This window comes from Rhinolophus sinicus, chromosome X (assembly GCF_036562045.2).
Source record: "Rhinolophus sinicus isolate RSC01 chromosome X, ASM3656204v1, whole genome shotgun sequence".
NCBI classification, from domain to species: Eukaryota; Metazoa; Chordata; class Mammalia; order Chiroptera; family Rhinolophidae; genus Rhinolophus; species Rhinolophus sinicus.
In genome coordinates this window covers 88349547-88376839 of record NC_133768.1, presented here as the reverse complement: position 1 = coordinate 88376839, position 27293 = coordinate 88349547, and the positions used below count along the sequence as shown (strand labels likewise).

Genomic DNA, 27293 nt, shown 5'->3' with positions numbered 1-27293 from the left:
GTTTTACATCTTTAAGTGAAAAAGTCAACAAATTTGAAAGTGTGGACATAAATGAAATATGTTTCATGTATTTTATTCTAGGTGAAATTAACATACCTCATTTATCGATACAAAATAGTAATCTGACTGCAAATACATTATTATAAATAAATATTGCATGTTTATATTATCAAAAAAGTGGCAAGTCGTAATACTAGGGCTATTTAAATGGGTGTTTCTACCAAAAAAGATGTAGCCATATGTTATTTGTTCATAAATATTAGTTAAAAAGAATTTGCAAAAAAGAAATATACCTTAGAGATAATATTTTGCCTTTAAATATCATATACAGAGTGTTATACATAATTTGCATTCAGTATTTATTCATTTATTTTAGGAATTGTGGCTATCTTTCAACAGTGCACAGGACATAACACCTGTAAAATTTCCATGATAGAGGTAGTTTACATGTTTTAAAGAGACCAAAAAAGGAAAAAAAATGTATTTGTTAAATAATAGAGAATAGTCTTTACTCTTAAAAGCTTTGGAGTCAGACTGGGATTCACAGCCTGACTTTACTATCTTCTAGGTGTGTGACCATGGGGGCATCATTATCCTTTCTAGGCCCCAGTTCCCTCATTTTAAAATATGGCTATAAAAAAAGAACCTACCTCACAAAGTTATTGTGAGGCTCACTCTACCTGGAATATTTTAAGTGTTTCTTACAGCCCTCCAGCTCATGACACAAATGGCTTTCAATAAATAATAAGCTATAAGAATTAGTTTCACAATAGAAATATGTGTATATGATGTATATGTACACACACACACACACACACACACACATCTAGCTAGCTTTCCCAAAATATTCAGCCTATTTTGTTCTATCATAACAGTGAAAGTATGCCATTAAGTATTACTATATAATATCCAATTTTCTGAGGTAGAATTAAAAAAAGGAAATCCTTATCGTAGATTAAGTTAAAGGAATTTGTAGTCTGTTATTCTCTAGTAATGCCAGTTCTAATTTTGAAGTTGTCAGCATTTTTTTTTTCATTGGCAGGTCGCTCCCTATTCACCCTCCTCTAGATATGGCATTAGGCATGAGGAGGAATGTGGGGGAGGAGAGGGCACTGTGATGCAGCAGCTAGCTGGAGTTATGGGAAGGATCCATCATTGTTCTGTTTGGAGTTTGTACATTTGAGGTGAAGTTGCAAAATGGGCTGGGAGAAGTGGGAGGAAAGCAACAAAGTAATTCCCACACTCTCCCCTAACTGGTCACAAAAGTTAATTCTACATGCTACCGCTCAGCAAACTCAGTTTTGCAGAGGAGGATTGGGCTGTGCTGAGTTGCTATCAGCCACCAGCCACTTGTATCACTACGCAATTGAGCATGCCTGGATGTGGGATTGCCTCTGAATTGTCTGCTCTGAAGCTGAAGAGCTGGATATGGACTACCCATATCCTGAGACTGGTAAAGCCTGCTCTGAACCCCTACAGTTCATCCCTATAGTTCTTCATTATCTGTACCTATGGAAGTCCTGTGCATCCCTAGGGCTCTCCCCCAATGCCCAAGTGGTCTCCCACTCATGACTGGGCTCAGTCCAGGTACTTGGAACTTACCCTGGGACTGACAATGGGGTCGGAACCTTCCCTCCCTGGAGCAGAGAAAGAGGTATCCCTTTCCTGGACCTCTTCTACTCACTCCACTGCCTGAGTGCTCTGATAACAACACCACTGAGGAACACCATTCTCTCACTCACCAGCCTCCACCCCTGTCCTCCAAGTCCCTGACCCCACCCCTGTCAGGGAAGTGAGGCTTAGGGAAGTACATTTGGAACATACCCCTCAGAGATACTGGTGCAGGAGTTCAGGGACTTCAATTTGAGAATTAAGAAAAAATAACTGGTTGAAAATAATTGGTTGAAAATTTATAACAGACACCAACAGAAGGGCTGAGACCAGAGGGGATGCAGAGCAGACATAAGGGGGAGGGTCTTCCTGCCTCTGCTAAACACCCTCATTACCCATCTATATCAAGTTCACTAATTGCAGCAAAGGGTCTCCCAGGATTGCACCAAGTTCACATTTGTTGTTTCGACAGATAATTGCCATGTTTCCCTCAAAATAAGACCTAGCTGGACAATCAGCTCTAATGCATCTTTTGGAGCAAAAATTAATGTAAGATCTGATCTTATTTTACTATAATATATAAGACCAGGTCTTACATAATGTAATATATAATATAATACAATACAATATAATATAATACCGTGTCTTATATTAATTTTTTGCTCCAAAAGACGCATTAGAGCTGATTGTCCGGCTGGGTCTTATTTTCGGGGAAACACGCAGGTGTCATCTCTCCTTCTAGCCTCGTTATTTTCCATTTTAACTTTCAGATTATACACCTAAATAGAGGTTTTAAGAAGGCTTGTTGGTTGCTGTCATGGGGTAGTGAAACGCCCAGAGTAGGCTATCAGGGGGCCTGAGCAGGCATACTAGGATGTGTCCACGTGGAGACTGCTGAGGACCCTGGAGCGCTGCCCCCCCCCCAGCCCCGCCGTGCGTCTCCCCGGGCGGGCTTCATCCCCCAACTACAGCACCCCTCCGACCCCTCCCAGGTTGGCGTGTGCTACCCCGCACCCCACCCAGTTACCCGCCTGCTCCTTCCGCTGCCTCCGCCCCCTCCCATTCGGCCTCCCGCGTGGACCTCGTCCCTCACCTACTGTGCTCTGACTCCGCCGCCGGCCTCAATTCCCACCCTAGCCTAGATCCGCGCAGCCGCCCTCGCCACCGCAGCAGCGCTCCAGTCTCTCCGGCCGGTGTTCCAAGTCCGCCCCGCCGCCCTAGTCTCCTTTGCCACCACCGCGCCCCGGACTCGGTAGGCTCCGCGCCCCGCGTTCTCCCCCGGCTGACTCTGGGACGCCGCACTCCCTGCTGCTGCCACGGCCAACACGGGTGCCAAGCGCCGCCACCGCCGCTGCCGAGCCGCCACCACTCGCTCGCCGCCCACCATGGCCCCGCAGCAAACAGGTAGCAGGAAGCGGAAAGCACCCGCCATCGAGGCGGCCGCCGCGAGCTCGTCGTTGAAGGGCGCAGCGGCGGCGGCGGCGGACCGTGAGGGCCCGCTGCTGCCCAAGAAGCAGAAGCGTCCAGCAACGCGGCGCTCGCTGCTGCACTACTTGAAGGGCCGCGAGGTGGGCGCGTGGGGGTGCGCGGGGCTTCCGGGCTTCGAGGGCAAGCTGCGCGGCTACGCGGTGCAGAAGCTGCCCGAGCTGCTGCGCGAGCGGGAGTTGGCCCTAGGCACCCTCAACAAGGTGTTCGCTTCTCAGTGGCTGAACGCCAGGCAGGTGGTGTGCGGCACTAAGTGCAACACGCTCTTCGTAGTGGACGTGCAGTCGGGCCAGATTACGCGCATTCCAATGCTGCGGGACCGAGGAGCGGGACTGGCCCGGGCCCAGCCTAGCTGTGGTATCCACGCCATCGAACTGAATCCCTCCCAGACGTTTCTGGCCACCGGGGGCGAGAACCCCAACAGCCTGGCTGTCTACCAACTACCCACCCTGGACCCCGTGTGCCTGGGTGACCGCCAGGGCCATAAGGACTGGATCTTCGCCATCGCCTGGATGAGTGACACAGTGGCTGTGAGCGGTTCCCGCGACGGCACTGTGGCGCTATGGAGGATGGATCCCGACACATTCAGTGGCAGCATCGCCTGGCACAACGACGCGGGGCTCCCGGTGTATGCCCACATCCGTCCAAGGGACGTGGAGACCATCCCCAGGGCTAGCACCAACCCCAGTAACCGCAAGGTGCGGGCCCTGGCCTTCAATCGCAAGAACCAGGAGCTAGGAGCAGTGTCCCTAGATGGCTACTTCCACCTGTGGAAAGCCCGGAGCACCCTGTCCAGGCTGCTGTCCATCAGGCTGCCCTACTGCCGGGAGAACGTGTGCCTGACCTATTGTGACGAGTTGTCCCTGTACGCGGTGGGCTCCCAGTCCCACGTCTCTTTCCTGGATCCCCGCCAGCGCCAGCAGAACATCCGGCCCCTGTGCTCCAGAGAGGGCGGCACCGGCGTGCGCTCCCTGAGCTTCTACCAGCACATCATCACGGTGGGCACTGGCCATGGCTCCCTGCTCTTCTATGATATCCGCGCCCAGAAGTTCCTGGAGGAGAGGGCCTCGACCAGCCTGGACTGTTCTCCTCCAGGCCCCGCAGGGAAGAAGCTCAAGCTCACCTGTGGCAGAGGCTGGCTCAACCACGATGACCTGTGGGTGAACTACTTCGGTGGCATGGATGAGTTCCCCAATGCGCTTTACACTCACTGCTACAACTGGCCTGAGATGAAGCTTTTTGTGGCTGGGGGGCCTCTGCCTTCAGGCCTCCATGGGAACTATGCAGGCCTCTGGAGCTAAGGATGGCCGCAGTGTTCTCTAAGTGCCCAGATTTTCCTTCTAGTCCCCTCTCACTCTCCTTCACACTGTGCTTTTAACTCTGGATTTTATCCTCTGGGTGGAAAGTGCCCAGCTTACCTATACTTAGTGATTAGGCTGAGAGAGAGAAAGCAAAAGTGGTCTTTGGGGCAATCAAAACTTATCTTTAAGATTTTTCTGCACCTCTCCCACACCATCATCTTTTTTGCCTTCTTGTACAAAGAATTTTGGCTAATCTTTAATTGTGTTCTCTCTTTGAGTGATTCACATATGCTCTTTCCCTGGGCTAGTGCAGTTATGGTTCCTATTACAATTCAGTACTTTTGTTTTACCAATATTTCAACAGTATGTTCAGGTCTATTACACATTTCTGATGTATGTTGTTTTTGGAAAATGTGTGCTAAAAAGTGTCTTTTGAGCTGGTCTGAGGAATAACCCATCATATAACAGAGCAGGTTGATAGCCCTCCTCCAATTAGAAAATTCATTTCATGTTCTAGATTGCCACCATTTGGGCTTGTTTCATTTGGATGTTGGAAACTCAGTGTTTGTTTGCATATTGTTAGTGCATAAAATATTTAAAAAATAGGTTCTTTTAGTTAAGAAATCTTACAATGGTATTCATTCTAATAACCACAGTTTTGATTATTCAATAGAAATTAAGCATCAATACCCCCATTCTTCTTCTTTAAAGCTGCCATATTATGGCCTGCTTTCTTGGGTAGCACTTAAGCCACAGATTTTCAGAGCTAATCAAAACTGTCCTAAATATGTCAGGACAATCAGGGAGGTTCTTTCTGGGGTAAATGTCTTTCAAGTTCAGGTAACATTATCCAGGTAGTCATTTACAGAGGAAGGTCGGCTGTTGTACTCAATATAGGTGTTGTGGACAATTTTTTTTTATTGTATACATGGATAATCCTTTTATCTGGATTGAGTTGCAGAAAACAATAAACATGTTCAGCATTTTAGCAATTAAGTGCTAGGCTTAAGTGTTTAAATGCTTAAATATAAATTTTATTTCTTCTTAATTGTCCGTCTACAAATATATTTATCAAAATCAAAATCTTCTAGGAGAAAAAGTGAAGCTGAAACATCAGCTATGCATACACTACTTTGTACATTTGTTTTTGAAAAGGAAACTGATGCTACTAACATGGGTTAAAGATTAATATCTTGACTACCGTATTAAATGTACTTGCTATAGGTTGGGCCAGTTTGGTGTCTTGTGTTTTTAAGATGATTTAACAGTTTTTCATTTATGTAAAAGTAAATGTGCTTACAACTACCTACTCACGTATACTGTATATTTGTGTATGTGTGTATGTTACTTCCTATATGAGGAAAAGCATAGGTATATACCAGTTTTATGTAGATGTTTCTAATATTTTAAACTACAGCTCTCAAGACTTCTCACATGGTCTTTATTTTTGTTTTGTTTTTTGTATTTTAACTTAAGTAATACATGCACATGATCAAGAAAATTATACTTTATAAAAGGTATATAGTGAAAAGTAAGTCTCAGACCCCTGGATCCCTGATCTTCTTCTGCCCATAGATCACAAGCAATACATTAGTGTGTGTGACTATTTAGAGATAGTCTGTACATATACAAGTGTATGTGTATGTGTGTATACAATTGTTGTGCAAATGATAGCACATGCTGCACATATCTGTGCCTTTTTGTCACAACATATTAGAGATTGTTTCTTATACATAACTACCTAATTCATCTTAATTGTGTAGTAGTCCCCTGTATCTTTGGAACATATTTTATTTATTTGTTACATCTTTGTTGAGCATTTATATTGGTTCTTATTTTCTGGTACTATAAACTACTCCACAGAGATTACTTAGGTGCATGCATCTTTGTGCACATGTGTAAGTATGACTGCAGAATAAATTCCTAGAAATGGAATCTCTGGGTCAATTTTATATGTAATAGCCATTGCCAAATACCCTTCAAAGAGGTTCTACCAACTTAACCTCTCATAAATAATGTATGCACGCCTGCTTAACCACACCCTTGCCAACAATATGTCATCAAATTCTGTGCTCTTTGCCAATCAGATATCCACTTGATCTTGATCCTTTCTAAGGCCCTATGGCTGAGTTAATTAGATTTGTGGTCAAAGTACCAAGTAGGTTCTGAAACAAAGATCAAGAATATGAAGAAATGAGGGTAAGCAATAAAAATACTGTCCAGCTAGAGCCAGAGAACACCATAGTAAGGGGCTCACATATCAGGAGATGGATTACAAAGGACTGCATTCCTTAGATACTTAGCTAGACCTAGTAGACTTTCCTGGTTTATTGCACCCTGGAGTCATTTGTATTCAATGCATCAGATGTCAGTGAAAAAAATCCAAGATGATGAGAGACTGAACTAGGATATTTGAGGTGAGTGTGGAGAGGGAGGAAGTTATTAGAAAAATGAGGGGAAAATAAAATGTACAATCAGTATTTGGTAGTTCATGTGAAGGGTAAAGAAAGGCAAAGAATTTAGGTGAACTCTAATGTGCTGGCTTGAATGTAAATTAATATTGACAGCAAGTGAACATAGGGAATACAGGCATAGAAGATACACGTTGAGGGTGATCAACTCAACTGTGGACATGTTGAATTTAGGTACCTATGTGACATCAGGAGAATATTCCCAGTGAAGAACTGGTTGTATATCCCAGAATGAGATTTCTCACTGCCGGGAAGGTGAGTGATCAGAAATACTGGGAAACTCTCCTTTTAGGGGTAAGCACAATAGAAAAGCCTACTAAGGATCCTAAAAAGCAATGAAGAAAACTGGAGGTGAGAGATACAAAATAGAAGAGGCTTATTTTACTTACCCAAATGCCGTGACCTCATCGTCCTAAGACAACAAACTATTTCTTTAATGTTAAAATTACAATAATTATTGAGTCTCCTCTGCAGTCTCAAAGGGCAGTTTTTCTCCCAGATATCCTCCTTGAATATTTCTCCAGGACCTTGCATCAGTCCACTAATCAATCTTGTTCACTGGTCAAATGCTGGTACCTTCTTGGAGAATGAAAAGTCAGACCTTATCCAAAGTAGGACTTCACAGTTAAGTGATTTCTGGACCACTTAGCCTGCTAGTCTGAGATGTCTCCAGCACTCCCAACAGCCTGCTGGCACTGGCATTGCTGGCAGCACCACAGGTGAAGTATCACCTCACCATCAGCTGCTACTGACCCATGTTTGAGTGCCTGCCTCAATTCCACAGGTGCTGGTCACTGCCAATATTCCCAGGCACCTTTCTTCAGCACCACAATCACAAAAGAACAAATACAAAGAATTAGAAATGAAATAAAGAATCACAGGAACAGATGTATTAGGCAGGCAAATGTAAAATCCGATTGAAAAAATTATCAGAAGATACAAACAACTAATTTTTTTCTAAGAATAGATAAGAAATCAGAACAGACCATTAACCTTAGAAAATTATAAACATTTTAAGATCAGTGCTGTCCTCCAAGAAAATTACAAACATGTAATCATAAACATATAATAGGCATATTAGGCCTGATGGTCTCACAAATTATTTCACATTGTCAAGGAACATATTGAGCTACTTCAGAACATAAAACGTTTACTTTCTTCTATGAGGCCAGTTTAATATTAATGACAAACCTGACTAAAATTGCACGAAATGAAAAGACATCAGTATATATATATGTATGTATATATACAACTTATACTTTAAAATGCTGAATATAATCCATCAGTGTATTAAGAAAGTATACCATGGCAAAATAAAGCCAGTTCCTTCAATATAAAGGGTGCTCACTATTGAGAAAACTATTATTGCAGTTTATCATATTAACAGGTCAAATGAGAAGACACATGCTCATCTCAATAAATTCCAATAAATAAGAAAACCTTACTACAATTCTGATAAGATCCTTAGTAAGTATGAGGAAATAAATTCTTTATGTGATCAGTGTGTGTGTGTGTGTGTGTGTGTGTGTGTATGTTGTGTTTCATAACTGAAACAGAATCTTCTTTTATGATACAACATTAGAGGAATTCCTATGAAAGAGAAACAAAACAAGGATTCTAAATATCACCAGTATTTAATATTATTAAAATTCTAAATATAGTAAGTCGAAATAACAGCAAAAAAGGTATAAATATTGGAATAGAGAAAGCAGTTATAATTATTGACAGAAGATATGACTTAAAAAAATCCAGAAGAGCCAACTGAAAAATGTTAGAGATGATGACATGATTTAGTAAGATGTTTAGTTTTTAATATGTAAAGAATCAGTACTTTTCTATCTTCATTTGTTTACTCATTCAGCAAATATTTCTCGAATGCTTATCATATTCCAGGCACTGTTATGTGCCTATACAGGAACTAGAGATACTATGCAAGCAAGCTATGCTGTAAAAAGTCTTGTGGTTGCTTGAGAAGTAAACAGATAATAAAATAAACTAGTAAATGTATAGTATGTCAGATGGTTATCAACGCTAATAAATAAAATAAATCAGGGTAAAAAAGAATAAGAAATAGGAATTCCAGTAGAGAAGAGATTTATTACTTTTTAATGAGATATAATTGACATATAACATATTACTTTCTTTTTTTTTTTTTTTTTACAAAGTTTTCTGTATTTTATTTTTATTTTTTTTTCTTTTATTAAATTTATTGGGGTGACAATTGTTAGTAAAATTACATAGATTTCAGGTGTACAATTCTGTATTACATCATTTATAAATCCCATTGTGTGTTCATCACCCAGAATCAGTTCTCCTTCCATCACCATATATTCGATCCCCCTTACCCTCATCTCCCACCCCCCACCCCCCGCCCCCGTTAAACATATTACTTTCAAGCATACAATATAATGATTTTATACACACACACGAGGTCGGACAATTAAGTTTGTGAACTTGTTGCAATGGTATTGCTAACCTTTTTTGATATCAGAGGGATTATTCATTATGAATTTGTACCAACTGGACAAACAGTTAACCAAGTTTACTATTTGGAAGTGCGAAAAATGCTGCATGAAAAAGTTAGACAACCTGAACTTTTTGCCAACAATTCATGGTTCTCACATCACAATGCACCACCTCACATGGTACTGTCTGTGAGGGAGTTTTTAGCCAGGAAACAAATAACTGTATTGGAACACCTTCCTACTCACCTGATCTGGCTACCAATGACTTCTTCCTTTACCCAAAGATAAAGGAAATATTGAAAGGAAGATATTTTGATGACATTCAGGACATCAAGTATAATACAACAACAGCTCTGACAGCCATTCAAGAAAAAGAGTTCCAAAATTTCTTTGAACGGTGGGCTAGGCACTGACATCAGTGCATAGCTTCCCAAGGGGAGTACTTCAATGGTGACTGTAGTGATATTCATCAATGAGGTTTGTAGCACTTTTTCTAAGATGAGTTCACAAACTTAATTGTCCGACCACGTGTATAACACTTTGAGCACCTCTTGTAATTGCAAAAGTCAAACGTGACTTGTATTCATCTTTTTTATTGGTATATATGGAGTATTACAATTTTAATACAGTTTTCCTTTATTAAAATGTGTATACACTTTTTGGCACAGTTTGTATATATCACATTTTCATTATCCATCCATCCTTCCATCTTAGGCTGTTTCAATGTTATGGCATTTTATATAATGCTGCAATAAACATGGGGGTACAGATATTTTTTGTAGTTAGTATTATCATTTCCTTTGGATAAATACTCAGAAGTAGAATTGCTGGATCATATGGTAGTTCAATTTTTAATTTTTTGAGGAATCTCCATTCTGAACCAATTTACAATTCCACCAGCACTGCACAAATATTCCCCTTTTTCCACATTCTTGCCAACACTTGCTCTTTCTTGCCTTTTTTTTGTCCTATTATTCATCTCTGTGGTTGCACAACTATTTTTGTATTGGTTTCAGGTGTACAAAACAATATAACAGTTAGACATTTACACACCTCACAAAGTGATAGACCCCCCCAATCTACTACCCTTTTGACACTGTATATAGCTGTTACAAGTACACTGACTCTATTCCTTATGCTGTACTCTACATCCTGTTACCACATATATATATATATATATATATATATATATATATATATATATATATATATATGATTACAGTTGACATTCATTATTATTCAGCTTCAAGTACACATTGCAGTGGTCAGGCACCTACACTGTCCATGAAGTGGTCTCCTTAATATGACAAGTATCCATCAGATATCCTACAAAATCTTTACCACATTATTGATTACATTCCCCAAACTGTCTTTCATATCCCCGTGGCAATCTTCTGGTTACCAATTGTGTTTTCTAACCCCCTCACCTACTCTCTCATCCCCCATCCTCCCATCTAGCAACCCTCAGTTTTTTGTCTGTATCTCTGAGACAGTTTCTGATTAGTTTGTTCATTTATTCTATTCTTTAGATTCCACATATAAGTGAGATCATATGGTATTTACCTTTCTCTGTCTGACTTATTTCACTTAGCATATCGTTCTCTAGGTCCATTCTTATCATTGCAAATGGTAAGATTTCATTCTTTTTTATGGCCAAGTAATACTCCATTTTGTAAACTTACCAGTTTCTTAATCCAGTCGTCTGTCAATGGACATTTCGTTGTTTCCATGTCTTGGCTATTGTGAATAGTGCTGCAATAAACATAGGGGTGCATAATTTTTTTCAAATTAGCATTTTGGATTTTTCTGTATAGATACCTAAGAGTGGAATTGCTGGGTCATAAGGTAGTTCCATTTCCAGTTTTTTGAGATACCTCCGTACTGATTTCCATAGTGGCTGCACCAATCTGCATCCCACCAGCAGTGCATGAGGGTTCTCTTCTCCACATCCTCGCCAGCATTTGTTGTTTGTTGATTTATTGATGATAGCCATTCTGACCAGAATGACGTGGAGAAAATCATGAGACACTGAAGAGAGAAATTAAAGAAGATGCAAATAAATGGAAACATATACCATGCTCATGGAAAGGAAGAATTAATATGGGTAAAATGTCCATACTGCCTAAGGCAATATACATATTCAACGCAATTCCTATCAAATGACCAAGGACATTTTTCACAGAAATGGAACACATAATCCTAAAATTTATGTGGAACCATAAAAGACCCCGAATAACCATGGCAATCTTGAGAAATAAGAACAAAGTGGGAGGTATCACGATGTGTGACATCAAATCATGCTACAAGGCTATAGTAATCAAAGAGCATGGCATTGTCATAAAAACAGATACATAGATCAATGGAACAGAATAGAGAACCCAGAAATAATTCCATGCCTATATGGTCATTTAATCCATGAAAATGGAAGCAAGAATTTACATTGGGGTAAAGACAGTCTATTTAATAAATGATGCTGGGAAATCTGGACAGACACATGCAAAAAAGTTAGCTGGACCACCTCCTTATGCCATATACAAGAAAAAATTCAAAATGGATTAAAGACTTAAATGTAAGATATCAAACCATAAAACTCCTAAGAGAAAATATAGGCTATAAATTTTCAGACATTGCCCTTAGTAATATTTTTACTGATATATCCCCTCAGGTAAGGGAAGTAAGATAAAAACTAACATATGAGATTACATCAAACTAAAAAGTTTTTTCACAGCAAAGGAAACAATCAACAAAACAAAAGGCATCCTACTGAATGGGAGAAGATATTTGTCAATAATACATTTGATAAAGGGTTAATATCCAAAATTTATATATAAAAAAAAACTCATTCAACTCAACACCAAAAAATCAAACAACCCAATTAAAAAATGGACAGAATGGAGCTCCAGATGATGTAATACAGAACTGTACACCTGAAATCTATGTAATTTTACTAACAATTGTCACCCCAATAAAAAAAAAAAAAGAAAAAAAAAGGACAGAGCAAATGGTACTATTTCATCTTTTCTTATGGACGCATAGTATTCCATTGTGTATACTATATACCATATCATCTTTATCCATTAATCTATTGAAGGACACTTTGGTTGTTTCCATATCTTGGCCACTGTAAATAAAGCTGCAATGAACATTGGAGCCCATATGTCTTTATGGATAAATGTTTTCAGATTTTTTTGGTAGATACCCAGGAGAGGGATTGCTAGGTCATATGGCAATTCTATTCATAATTTTTTGAGGAACATCCACACTGCCTTTCACAGTGGCTGCACCAATCTGCATTCCCACCAATAGTGTATGAGAGTTCCTTTTTCTCCAGAGCCTCTTTGGCCATAAGAAAATATGAAATAGTACCATGTGCGACAGCATGGATGGATCTTGAGATTATAATGCTGAGTGAAATAAGCCAGACAGAAAAAGTAGAAAACCACATGATTTCACTGATATGTGGTACATAGAAAACAACAAAAGAACAAGATAAACAAAGGAAGAAACAAAAACTCATTGACAAAGACAATAGTTTAGTGGTTACCAGAAGGTAAGGGGGGAAAAGGGCTGTAGAAGAGGGTAAACGGGGTCATATATATGATGATGGAAGGAGAATTGACTTTGGGTGGTGAACACACAATGTGAGATATAGATGATGTATTACAGAATTGTACACCTGAAATTTATGTAACTTTACTAAGAATTGTTATCCCAATACACTTTAATTTTAAAAAATGTGCAGAGGACATGAAAAGACATTTTTTCTAAAGAGTACATACAGCTGGCAAACAGACTTATGACAAAATTTCTTATCATTTTGATAATAGCTATTCTAGCATGTAGGAGGTGATATTTAATTTGGGTTTTGATTTGCACTTACCTGATGATTAGTGATGTTGAGCACCTTTTCATGTACCACTTGGCCATCTGTATGTTTTTGGAAAAACGTCTGTTCAGATCCTCTGGAATTTTTTTTTCATCTTATTTATTTATTTATTTATTTATTTATTTATTTATTGCTATTGAGTTGTATGAGTTCTTTATACATTTTGGATATTAACCCCTTATCAGATATATGATTTGCAAATATTATCTCTCATTCTGTAGGCTGGCTTTTCTTTTTTTTATGGTTTTATTTACTGTGCAGAAACTTTTTAGTTTGATGTAGTCTCAATCCATTTTGAGTTGATTTTTGTGTATAGTGTAAGACAACAGGCAAGTTTTATTCTTCTGCATGTGGGTGTCCAGTTTTTCAAACACCATTTTGAAGAGACTGTCCTTTTCCCATTGTATATTTTTGCTTCTTTGTCATAAATTAATTGACCATATATATGTGTGTGTGTGTGTGTGTGTGTGTGTGTGTGTGTGTGTGTGTATTTATCTCTGGCCTTTCTGTTCTATCTCAAAGGAGAATAAGGGATAGGAATATTAGCGAGTCGTCATTTTAAATAAAGTTATTAGTGAAAGTTTGGTCAATAAGTTGATATTTGAACCAAGATTTGAAGGAAGTGACGAAGTTTCTCATGTATCTATATCAGGGAAGAGGGTTTTTAGGTGGAGAAAATAGCAAGTACAGAGATTGGAGGTGGGTCTATACCTGGTGTGTCAGAGGCGAAGTAAGTAGACCAGTGTGGTTGTAGCAGGGTGAGTGAAGGAAGGAGTGGGATCAAAGAAACAATGAGGGACAACATCATGCTGAGATTTATAAGCAATGATAAGAACATAGAACTTTACTCTGAATAAGATGAAAAGCCAGGGAAGGTTATGAACAGTGGATTTATGTTTTAGAAGGAAACCTGGAAACCTGGATGCTGTATACATAATACACTGGAAACTTTATTGGGAAAAAGACAGAGAAATGGGGAAATAAATTAGAAGATTATTGTAATTATCCAGATTAAAGGTGATCTGCAAATCACTTTTTATGGTTAATTGCTATATAAACATATAGAACATATGAGTATGCTATATATGCAAAACTAGTCAGTTTAAAAATTCCAAGGAGCTTCTGGTTCAAGATGACAGACAACTCCTTCTAAAGATCTTATATAAGTGACAATAAAGAATATTTAAATTGAATAAATCCATGTTAGTGCTAGAAATAAGAAACAGTGTCATTATCAGGTCAAATAGTTTTACAATGTTCTGGAAAATGGAAAATAGATAGGGTCACTTTGACAAATAAAGCTGAGCAGAGTTACTACAAGCCTAAGATACAACTATAAGAATGCTGCCATTTTGATGGTAGCCAGTCTTCAAAGAGTATTTTCCCCAATGGTCCCAAGCTATACTTTGGCATACATCAATAGTAGGAGTGATTTTTGAAGTAGCAAGCTCAGTTGGAGGACTGTCCATAAAGGACGTTGTTGGCAAGTTGGGTCCTTCTCCAAATAATGGAATACTATACAGTTGTTAAAATTTTGGAGTTGGTTTTTTATGTACTAACATGGAGAAGTAGCCTTGATCATGTTAGGTGAAGTAAGAAAATTGTAAGCCAGAAGCATACTATAATCCCATTTTTGTTTAAAAAATGGGAGGAGGAAGGTGATAGGAAGAAGCATAGCGTATATATAAGAATATATAAAAAAGGCTTAACTGTGTGTCTCTAAGAGGTAGTATAACGGGAATTTCTTCATATTTTATATATCTATGTAATATGTGAAGTCTATATTAACATGAACTTCTTTAGTAAACATAAGGGAGAAAACAATGAAGATATTTTTTAAAAGGCCTGGTTGGGGTGATAAGGAGAAGGCAATAATCGATGGTGATCAATGCAGCATGAATCTAAAAAGAGCTAAAGATGAGAAAAACTCATTTTTAATGTAATTTGGAAGTCCATGGAGACCTTTTGCCAGAACAATTACAGCAGTGACCAACTACATTCTCTACAAGAAAGGATAAAGAATTTAGTATGTATCAAAATTGAGTATAGAACCCTCTGTCCCATTAACATCTGACAGAATTGTGGTTTTCTATTTCTTTCTTCTCATCTCCTCAAACCATTCCAGTTTGGATGAGTAGTGTGAGAACTGGATAGGCACTCCGTAACAGTGACTTCAAAATAGTGATCTAAGATTTCCTGACTCACATGCAGAACAAAAAGAGAAGACAAGACACAGCACCTACAAATTTCAAGAATCCATGTTGTTCTTTAAACTTTCCTGCATAAACTTTCCTGTATATATATATATATATATATATATATATATATATATACACACACATATATATATATGATACAACACTATGTATAGTGTTATAATATATACTAAGTACAATTTAATTATATTATGATATATAAAATTCATAGTCAGAAGCTAATTTGAATTACCTGTAAAACTAGAGACTTCTAATTTTCTTGCATACAATTTTTTCCCCAAACCATCTCTGCTTATTACATGACCAAAGTTTTCATTTGTCTTAACACCTAAATGTCCATTAATCTTCTCTAGTCCCACATTCCCAACTATAATTATAGGGGGTAGGTGAGCTTTACCTTTGGTATAAAGTAAGGTATTTTCTCAGTCACTGCTACAACACAAATCCATTCCCATCTGTGATAATAAGACCAGTCCTACATTACATTAATGTAAAAATGGGGCTTAGTTTTACCATTTATAGGAGGCAAGGAGAAAAATAATCACTCAGAACTTTAAAAAGTTATATTGAGTTTATAGTCACAGAGAGGGAAGTAATATAATTCATGAAGTCTTCTTTTATTCTGAATACTGTAACTTGAGCATTATTAACACATGGGAGAATATTTGTTACACATACCTCCCTATTGTTATAAAGAGGACTTTTGAAATCTAGACACTTTCACTTTATAAAAAGGGTTATAATCAATTAAATATAATCAATAGAGTCTTCAATTAAATATCAGATATATTTAGCATTGGGAATATAAAGCAAACAGATATAATATCTAAATTTGCTCATATGTCGTGTGTTTCAGCAGTAGGTTTTATCCAGTAGTCATACTATTGACACACAACATAATAGCCAGTTGATGTAACCATAAATAGATAAGTTAATTCATTGAAAAACAATTATTCAATGGCGTCATAGAAATGGAGGCATGAGGTGAGCCTCTTGAAATCTCCCCTGGAATTTACAACAAATTGAACAACTATAATTCCACAAAGGATACCCTGTGCAGCAGACAGGCAAGACTAAGAGACTCACAGCTGAAATCATCTAAAGGTGGGCAAATTGGATGACAAGGACATGGGGGAAGGCAGAGCTGTGGAGACGTAGGCTACGCAGGGCCTCAGGACTCAGACTGGAGCTCCAAGCTCCCTGCATTCAGGAACTGCACAGTCATGGGAGAGAGGTAAGAATTCAGACTGCTAGAGCTCACCTTATGGCCCACAGTCCTGCCTAAGGGATCAGCATATAACACCACTGAATCCAATGTTCATGGCAGAGACGTCGGAGTAAAGGCTAAGCAGGAAGGGTGAAAACGGGAGATTAAGGCCTCACTGCCAAGCAGAAGATGGAAGGCATAGTCACAGAGCCTAGATTACCCCACCCTATGCCACCAGAGCTTGCCCCACACCCATCTGCCTAGTGTTAGAAGCGGAAGAGTAGCAGTGTCAGGTCAAAAGAACAGAATATTTGCAGTTCTTAGAACTGCAGGCTGCAGCCATGGACTCACAGCCCAAGTAATTCCAGTACAGGGGAGGGCGCCTTGGGTGCAGGATTGGCTGTGCTGGTGGTCATTGCTTAGAGCCACATTTCACATCCCAATCCGCCCCTGCCCCCACCTATCGGGGCAGATCCCTGCAGGGGTAAACAGAGGCGCTGAAACACACAGGCCCTGAAACTGATGTATGAAGAGCTTTGGAAATTCAAAACTCTTCACATCTCCAATGGAGGTGGTGCCCTGAGACTCAGACGACCTGCTCACAGAGGAGAGGACCACCTTCCATGGATTTCCGCCCCCCCTCCAAGGGAGAAACTGGAATAGTGCAGAAAAATATAACACTACAGTGTGAGAGAGAATTAAAGGCAGCGGTTGGAAAGAAAATAAAGCATTCTACCAACATCTACTGGAAAGCAAAGGAAAGACCTCTTCCTACCAACCTGTTGCAGAACCCACTCCTATATATGTCTAGAAAGACAAACTATAATTCACAAATTGCCATGAATAACCAAGGTAACAAGGCAGCTCAGAAAGAAAATGAAAAGTGTCCAGAAAATGAACTTTAAGACATGGAAATATATGACTTAAATGACAGAGAATTCAAGTATGAAGCTTTTTTAAAAATGCAATAAGATGCAAGAAAACACAGAACAGCAGTTTAATAAATGCATAAACAGAATCAAAGAACAAACTGAGCATTTTACCGAAGAGACTGAAATTTAAAGTAAGAACCAAATAGAATTTCTGGAGATTAAGAACTCAATAAAAGAAATGAAGAATGAGATAGCCACCTTAGGTAATAGAGCTGACCAGATCAAGGAAAGAATAAGTGACTTGGAAGATAGAAATCTGGAAATGAAATAGATGGAAGAAGAAAGAGATTTGAGATTTAAAGGAAATGAAAGAACTCTACAAGAACTTTTTGACTCCATAAGAAAGAACAATATAAGAATAATGGGCATACCAGAAAGTGAAGATAAGAGCAACGGGAACAGAGAGTATATTCATACTAATAGTCGATGAAACTTCCCAAACTTGTGGAAAAAACTGGATCCTTGAATCCAGGAAACAAATAGAACACTTAATTACCTCAATCCCAACAGGCCTTCACCAAGGGACATTGTATTGAAGCTGTCAAAAATTATTGACAAAGAAAGAATCTTCAAGGCAGCCAGGGAAAATAAGATGGTAAACTACAAAGGAATGCCCATTATACTATCATTAGATTTCTCAGCAGAAACTCCAAAAGCCAGAATGAAGTAGAATCAAATATTCTAACTATTGAATGAGAGAAATTATGAGCCAAGTATAATATATCCAGCAAAGACATTCTTTAGATATGAAGGAGGAATAAAGACTTTTCCAGACATACAGAAGCTGAGGGAATTTTCTGACACATGACTTGCACTACAAGAAACTCTGAAGAAGGTTATTCAATCTGAAGCAAAAGAGCAAAAGAATACAAAATAATGAGTAGTATTTTGAATAGACAGACAGAAGCAGGAAATGGCAACACCTGCACCGAATAGGACATTCTACACTTAGAGATAAAGTACAGGGTAAGAAGAAAAAATAAACACCGAAAATTAAAAAGAGAGGAAAAAGACAACTTGCTACTGCAGTGCAGAAAGCAACTTAAAGCATAAATAGGGATAATTTGTCACAACAGCAAAATAAAAGGGGAGAGAGTAAAGATCTGAACCGGAACAAAGGAATGGAAAAGAAGCATGCTGAAGAAAATGGAATACTCTAAATATGAACGTTTCTTTTACATAAAGTTAATGGTAACCACGCAAGGAAAAAATCCAAAACTGAAATAAGTAACATAAAAAAAGAAGAAACAGAGGGAAAAATCATTGAATACCACCATACTGAAATAACAAGCAGCAACAAAAAGGAAAAGAAACAATGGAGACACAGTCCTACCAGAAAACCAAAAACAGAATGACAGGAAACCCTCACATATCAATAATCACCCTAAATGTAAATGGACTGAACTCACCATTAAAAAGGCACAGAGCAGCACAATGGATCAAAAAATCAAACACAACAATATGCTACCCCAAGAAGCACATCTCAGCTACAAGGGCAAATATAGACTCAAAATGAAAAGGTGGAATTTGACACCCCCAGCAAATGTTATTCAGAGAAAAATCAATGCATCCACACTGATATCACATGAAGCAGACTTCAGGATAAAAAAGATAACAAGAGACAAGGATGGACATTTCCTAATGATAAAGGGGACTAAAAATAAGAAGACATAACAGTCATCAATTTTTATGCCCCCAACCAGGGAACACTGAAATAAGCAGCTACCAACAGAACCAAATGGAGAAATTGACCAAAACACAATTATAGTGGGACACCTAAATACATCATTGACAGCTATGGACAGATCATCCAAACAGAAAATACATAAACAAATATCAGCCCAAAATGACACATTAAATGAAATGGGCATAACTGACATTTACAGAGCACTTCATCCTAGAACATCAGACAATACATTCTTCCCTAGTGTACATGGAACATTTTGAAGGATAGACTATGTATTGGGACATACAACTAGCCTCGACAAATTTAAGGAGATTGAAATCATACCAAGCATATTCTCTGATCACAAGGCTTTGCAATTGATAGCAACTGCAAAAAGAAAGCAGGAAAAACCACAAATATGTGGAGATTAAACAATATACTTTTAAAGAACGACTGGGTCAAAGAAGAAATAAGAAGAGTGACCAAAAGGTACAAAGAAACCAAGGACAATGAAAATACATCCTACCAAAATTTCTGGGATGCAGTGAAAGTACTTTTAAGAGGGAAATTTATATCATTACTGGCCTATCTCAAGAAAGAAAAATCCCAGATAAGTAACCTTATGTTACACCTTAAAGAACTAGAAAAAGAAGAATAAGTGAAACCCAAAGTCAGCAGAAGGAAGGAAATAATAAAAATCAGAGCAGAACTAGAGGAAATACAGAACAAAAAGACCGTAGAAAAATTAATGCAACAAAATGATGGTTCTCTAAAAAGATTAATAAAATTGATAAACCCCTGGCTAGACTCACTAAGATAAAAAGAGAAAAGACACAAATAAAGTCAGAAATGGAAGAGGGGAAGTTATCACAGATGTACAGAAATACAAAGGATCATCCAAATATACTATGAAGGGCTGTGTTCCACCAAATTCAATAACCTAAAAGAAATAGACATGTTCTTAGACACATATAGCCTTCCTGGGCTGAATCACGAAGAATTGGAAAATTTAAGTAGACCGATCAACAGTAAGGAAATTGAATCAGACATCCGAAACCTTCGCAAAAGTCCATGACCAGATGGCTTCATTAGTGAATTCTATTGAACATTCAAAGAAGATATAAGACCCATTGTACTTAAACTCTCCCAAAACAAGTGAAGAAGAGATAATACTCCCTAACTCATTTCATGAGGCCAACATTACCCTGATACCAAAATCTGGTAAGGATAGCACACAAAAAGAAAATTACAGAACAATGTCTCTGATTAATACAGATACAAAAATCTAAACACAATTCTAGTAAATCGAATGCAAAAAAGGCCTTAAAAAATTTTACATAACAACCAAGTGGGGTTCATCCAAGGGGCATAAGATGGTACAACATATGCAAATCGATCAATGTGATGAACCACATAAAAAAAATAAAGAACAAAACATGATTATGTTTCCGTACATGCAGAAAAAACATTTCACACAATACAACACCCATTTATGATTAAAACACTGAATAAAATGGGCATAAAAGGAAAATACCTTAACATAACATAGGCCATATATTACAAACCCTCAGCTAATATCATAATTAACAGTGAAAAACAGAAGGCTTTTGCTTTATGTTCAGAACATGACAGGTCTGTCCCCTATCACCTCTGCATTTCAAAATAGTACTGAAAGTCCTAGCCAGAGCAATCAGGTAAGAGAAAAATAAAAGGCATACAAAATGGGAATGAAGAAGTTAAATTGTCACTCTTTGCAGATGACATGATGCTGTATATAGAAAACCCTAAAGACTCCACCAAAAACCTATTAGAAACAATAAAAGAATACAGTAAAGTTGTCAGCTACAAAATCAAGGTACAAAAGTCCACTGCATTCCTGTATACTAACAATGAAATCTCAGAGAAAGAAAAAAAAATTCATTTTTCAATTGCAACAAAAAGAATAAAATACCTAGGAATAAACTTAACAAAGGATATGAAAGACATATACACTGAAAACTATAATACATTCAAAAACAATGAAGAAGACACAAAAAAATGGAAAGACATTCACGTTCATGGATCAGAAGAATCAGCATAGTTAAAATGGGCATATTAGCCAAAGCAATATACAGAATTAACGCAATCCCCCATTAAAATCCGAATGGCATTGCTTAAAGAAGTAAAACAAAAAATCATCAGATTTATATGGAACCAGAGAAGACCCCAAATAGCCGAAGCTAAGAAAAAAGAACAAGCTGGAGATATCACCCTCCCTGACTTCAACTTGTAGTACAGAGCAATAATAAAACAGTATGGTATTTGCAGAAAAATAGACATACGGACCAATGGAATAGAATTGAGAACCCAGAAATAAACCCACATAAGTATGGACTGATAATTTTCGACAAACAAGCCAAAAACATGCAATGGAGAAAAGACAGGCCCTTTATAAATGGTGCTGGAAGAATTGGCAAGCCAAATGCAAAGGAATGAAATTAGACTTCGATATTTTACCATGTACCAAAATTAATTCAAAATTGATCAAAGGCCTAAACATAAGACCTGAAAAAATAAACTGCATAGAAGAAAACATAGGTAGTAGCCTTATGGACCTTGGGTTCAAAAAGGATTTTAAGAATTTGACTTCAAAGGCAATGGAAGTAAAAGCTAAAATAAACGAATGGAAATATATCAAACTGAAAAGCTTCTGTACCACAAAAAATAAGTAAATAAATAAAGTAAAAAGAAAAATCGACAAAATAAAGAGGCAACCAACTGAATGGGAGAAGATTTTTTGCAAACAACTCCTCTGATAATGGGCCAATATCCAAAATACATAAGGAATTCGTACAACACAACAACAACAATAAAAAAAAAGACGCAATGATCCAATTATAAAATGGGCAGAGGACCTGAATAGACATTTCTACAAAGAAAGCATAGAAACAACTAAAAGACAAATGAAAAAATGTTTAACATTACTAATCATCAGATAAATGCAAATAAAAACCAGAATGAGGTATCCTGTCACATCAGTTAGAATAGCTATCATCAACTAGACAAATAATAACAAGTGTTAGAGAGGATGGGGAGAAAAAGGAACCTCCACACACTTTTTTTGGGAATGCAGATTTGTGTAGGAGCTATGGAAGGAAGTGTGGAGGTTCCTCAAAAAATTAAGAATAAAATTACCACATGACCCAGCAATCCCTCTCTTGAGTATCTACCCCCAAAATATCTTAAAACATTTATCCATAAAGATGTATGTGTTGCAATGTTCGTCGCAGCATTATTTATGGTGGTCAAAGCATGGAAACAACCAAAGCATTCCTTCCATAAATGATTGGATAAAGAATATGTGGTATATATACACAATGGAATACTGTTCTGCCATAAGTAACGATGAAATAATTCCATTTGTGACAACATGGATGGATCTTGAGACTATTATGCTAAGTGAAATAAGTCACAAAGAAAAAGTCAAGAACCATATGATTTCACTGATATGTGGGATATAAAATGGAAAATAACCAAAGAACAGGGCAAACAAATAAAGAAACAAGATTCATAGACACAGATAATAGTTTAGTGGTTACCAAGGGTAAAGGGGATGGGGAGTTGTAGATGAGGGTGAAGGGGATCAAATATATGGTGATGGAAGAGAACTGACTCTGGGTAGTGAACAAACAATGTGATATATAGATGATGTATTACAGAATTGTACATCTGAAATCTATGTAATTTTAATAACAATTGTCACCCCAATAAACTTTAATTTAAAAAGGAAAATAATTATTCAAATGAATGATTCAGACTAATGTGGACAAAAACAACAACTGGACAACAGTAATAATTCCCCTCACCCAACACAGCTAGCTGTTTTGAATTTGGCAACAGGAGAATATAATGTTGCTCTAAAAACCAAATAAATATTCTCTATAGAATAAACGACTGAGATCATGGATTAAATTTTTGTCTTTGTAAAACACCACTTCCATAAGCAAAGGAGCAGAGACATGGTAATAGGATCAGAACTTTCTGCTGAAAAGGCATGTTAGGTAGAGACACATATTTGACCTTCAAGATCTCAATAGAATAATGTTTGTGTGACCTCTATATTAGTATCCAGTAATTCATGTTCATCTGCAAAGGGATTTTATTACTGTATCTGTTTATTGGGGACTCTATCTTTATGTGAGTGCTCACATACATGAACACTTGCATCCAGAGATAAACTATCTTAAATGTGTGGAGTCAAGGTAATGTCTTACTAAAATCTTGAATTTTCTTTGTTTTTTTATTTCTTTTTTTAAAGTTTATTGGGGTGACAACTGTTAGTAAAGTTACATAGGTTTCAGGTGTACAATTCTGTAATACATCATCTATATATCACATTGTATGTTCACCATCCAGAGACAATTCTCTTTCAATCACCATATATTTGATCTCCTTTACCCTCATCTCCAACCTGCCACCCCCCTTACCCTCTGGTAACCACTAAACTACTGTCTGTGTTTATGAGTTTTTGTTTCCTCATTTGTGTATCTTGTTCTTTTCTTGTGTACAGTTTTATATACAACATATCAGTGAAATCATATTGTTCTTGACTTTTTTAGTCTGACTAATTTCAGTTACCACAATAATCTCAAGATCCATCCATGTTGCCGTAAATGGTACTAGTTCATCTTTTCCTATGGCACAATAGTATTCCATTGTGTATATAGACCACATCATCTTTATCCAATCATCTATCTGAGGACACTTTAATTGTTTCTTTGTCTTGGCCACTGTAAATAAAGCTACAATAAACATTGGAGCACAAATATCTTTACGGATAAACATTTTCAGATTTTAGGTCAGGTACCCAGGAGAAGGGTTGCTGGGTCATATGATAATTCTATTCTTAATTTTTGAAGAAGCTTCACACTGCCTTCCATAGCTGCTGCACCAATCTACATTCCCACCAACAGTGTATGAGGGTTCCTTTTCCTCCACAGACTCTCTAACACTGGTTATTATTTGTCTTGTTGATGATACCCATTCTAACTGGGGTGAGGTAATATCTCATAGAGGCATTTCTCTGATAATTAGTGGTGTTGAACATGTTTTTTCACATGTCTATTGGCCATTTGTTAGTCTTTTTTGGAAAAAATGTCTATTCAGATCCTCTGCATATTTTTTAATTGGATTTTTTGTTTCCGTGTTGTTGAGTTTTATGAGTTCTTTATATATTTTGGATATAAGCCCCTTATAGGAGGCGTTATTTGCAAAAAGTGTCTGCTATTGGGCTGCTTGCCTCTTTGTTGGATCAATTGTTTCTGTTGCTGTTGAAGAAGCTTTTTAGTGTAATACAGTTCATTCCTTATTTTATCGTTTACTTCCCTTGCTGTTGAAGTCAAATTCATAAAATCCTATTTGAACCTAAGGTCCATAAATTTAGTACCTATATTTTCTTCAATGTAGTTTATTGTTTCAGGTCTTATGGTTAGGTTTTTTATCCATTTTGAATTAATTTAGGTACATGATGACAGATAGCACTCTACATTCATTTTTTTGCATGTGGCTTTCCAATTCTCCCAGCACCATTTATTGAAGTGGCTATCTTTTCTCCATTGTATGTTTTTGTCTTATTTGTCGAAAATTACTGTCCATATTAATGTGGGTTTATTTCTGGGTTCTCAATTCTATTCCATTGGTATTTATGTCTGTTTTTCTGCCAGTACCATACTGTTTTGATTATTGTTGCCCTGTAGCACAGGCTGAAGTCAGAGAGAGTGATACCTCCAGCCCTGTTCTTTTTTCTTAGAATTGCTTTGGCTATTTGGGGTCTTTTGTGGGTCCATACAAATCTGATTTTTTTTTGTTTTATCTCTTTAAAAAATGACGTTAGGATTTTGATGAGGATTACATTAAATCTGTGTATTGCTTTGGGTAATATGGCCATTTTAACTAAGTTGATTCTTCCAATCCATGAGCAAGGAATATCTTTCCATTTCTTTGTGTCTTCTTCAATTTCTTTTAAAAATGTCTTATGGTTTTCAGTAAATCAGTCTTTCATACCTTTGGTTGAGTTTATTCCAAGTTTTTTATTATTATTATTTTGTGGCAATTTCAAAAGGAATTGTTTTCTTTTAGTTCTTTTCCTGTGATTTCATTGTTAGTATATAGGAATGCAATAGACATTGGTACATTGATTTTTAGCCGGAAACTTTACTGTATTCATTGATTGATTCTAATAGGTTTTTGGTGGAGTCTTTAGGATTTTCTGTGTATAGCATCACGTCATAGGCAAAATGTGACAATTGAACTTCTTTCCCAATTCGTCTGCCTTTTATTAGTTTCTCTTGCCTGATTGCTCTGGCTAGGACTTCCAATAATATGTTGAAAAGCAGAGGTGATAAGGGACAGCCCTGTTGTGTTCATGAACGTAGAGCAAAGGGCTTAGTTTTTCAGCATTAATCATATTAGATGAGGGTATGTCATATATTGCTTTTATTATGTTAAGTTATTTTCCTTCTATACCCATTTTATTAGGTGTTTTAATCATATATGTATGTTGCACCTTGTCAGATGATTTTTCTGCATCTATTGATATAATCATATGATTTTTGTCCTTTATTTTGATTATGTGGTGTATCACATTAATCAATTTGCATACATTGCACAATTGTTTTCCACTGGGTGAACACCACTTGATGATGACATATAATATTTTGAATGCATTGTTGCATTTCATTTGCTGGAATCTTGTTTAGGATTTTGCATGTATTCATTGTCTGTAAGTGGTCTGTAAATGTTGTGTGTGTTGTTATCCTAACCAGGTTTTGGTATCAGTGTAATGCTGGCCTCGTGAAATCAGTTAGTGAGTATCGTCTCTTTTTCAATTTTTTGGAAGAGTGTGAGCAGAATAGGTATAAGATCCTCTTTGAATGTTCGGTAGAATTCACGACTGAAGCCAACTGGTCCCTGACTTTTACTTTTGGGAACGTTTCTGATGTCTGATTAAATTTCCTTACTGTTGATCGGTCTATTTAGATTTTCCAATTCTTCGTGATTCAGCAGTCGTGATTCAGGAAGGTTATCTGTTTGTAAGAACGTGTCCATTTCTTCTAGGTTTTTCAATTTTGTGGCATATAATTCTTCACAGTATTCTTGGATGAACCTTTATATTTCTGCGGCATCCATGGTAACATCTCCTCTTTCATTTCCGATTTTGTTCACTTCTGTCTTTTCCCTTTTTATCTTTGTGAGTTTAGACAAGCATTTGTCAGCTTTGTTAATCTTTTCAAAGACCCAGCTCACTTGCATTAATTTTTTTCTATTGTCTCCCTGTTCTGTATTCCATTTAGTTCTGCTCTGATTTTTGTTATTTCCTTCCTTCTGCTGACTTTCGGTTTCATTTGTTCTTCTTTTCCTAGTTCTTTAAGGTGTAACATAAGGTTATTTATCTGGGATTTTTCTTCTTTCTTGAGATAGGCCAGTAATTATATAAATTTCCCTCATAAAAGTACTTTCACTGCATCCCAGAAATTTTGGTGGGATGTATTTTCATTGTCCTTGGTTTCTATGTACTTTTTATCACTCCTCTTATTTCTTCTTTGACCAAGTCGTTCTTTAAAAGTATATTGTTTGGAAAAAAATGGCAGCATGAGGTGAGCCTCTGTAAAGCTCCCCTGGAATTTACAACTAATCGAACAACAAAAACTCCACAAAGGACTCCATGCACAGTACACAGGCAAGACGAAGAGGCCGACTACCAAAGTCATCTGCAGGTGGTGGAATCGCGCGAGCGGAGGAGGAGGAAAGGGAGAAGTGCAGAGACAGAGCCTCGTGGGCAAAGGACGGAGACCAAGGTCAGTGCTACGAGCTCCCTGCCTCCCGAAAACACAACAGCTCTGGGAGAGGGAAGAACTCGGAATGCAAGGGCTCCGCTTACGGCCGACAGGGCTGAGGGGGCAGCATATAACACAGCTGAACACAACGCTCTCGGCAGAGAACTCAGAGCAAAGACTGAGGGAAGAAGACTGAAAACAGTGGTTTAAGCCCTCACTGCTGAGCAGAGAACAGAAGC

The 27293-nt window shown here is 37.7% G+C and overlaps 1 protein-coding gene across 1 annotated transcript; it reads left to right on the top strand.

Moving 5' to 3' along the window:
* Positions 1 to 2648: 2648 nt before the first annotated feature.
* Positions 2649 to 6269, top strand: DCAF12L2 (DDB1 and CUL4 associated factor 12 like 2). The gene has a single exon (XM_019729842.2). The coding sequence runs from the start codon at positions 2997 to 2999 to the stop codon at positions 4395 to 4397; it is 1401 nt and encodes a 466-aa protein (XP_019585401.2). The 5' UTR covers positions 2649 to 2996; the 3' UTR covers positions 4398 to 6269.
* Positions 6270 to 27293: the final 21024 nt, after the last annotated feature.

What these genes read in the sequence shown, in the direction of transcription:
- DCAF12L2 (XM_019729842.2), top strand. Translation starts at nt 2,997, where the DNA reads ATGGCCCCGCAGCAAACAGGTAGCAGGAAGCGGAAAGCACCCGCCATC.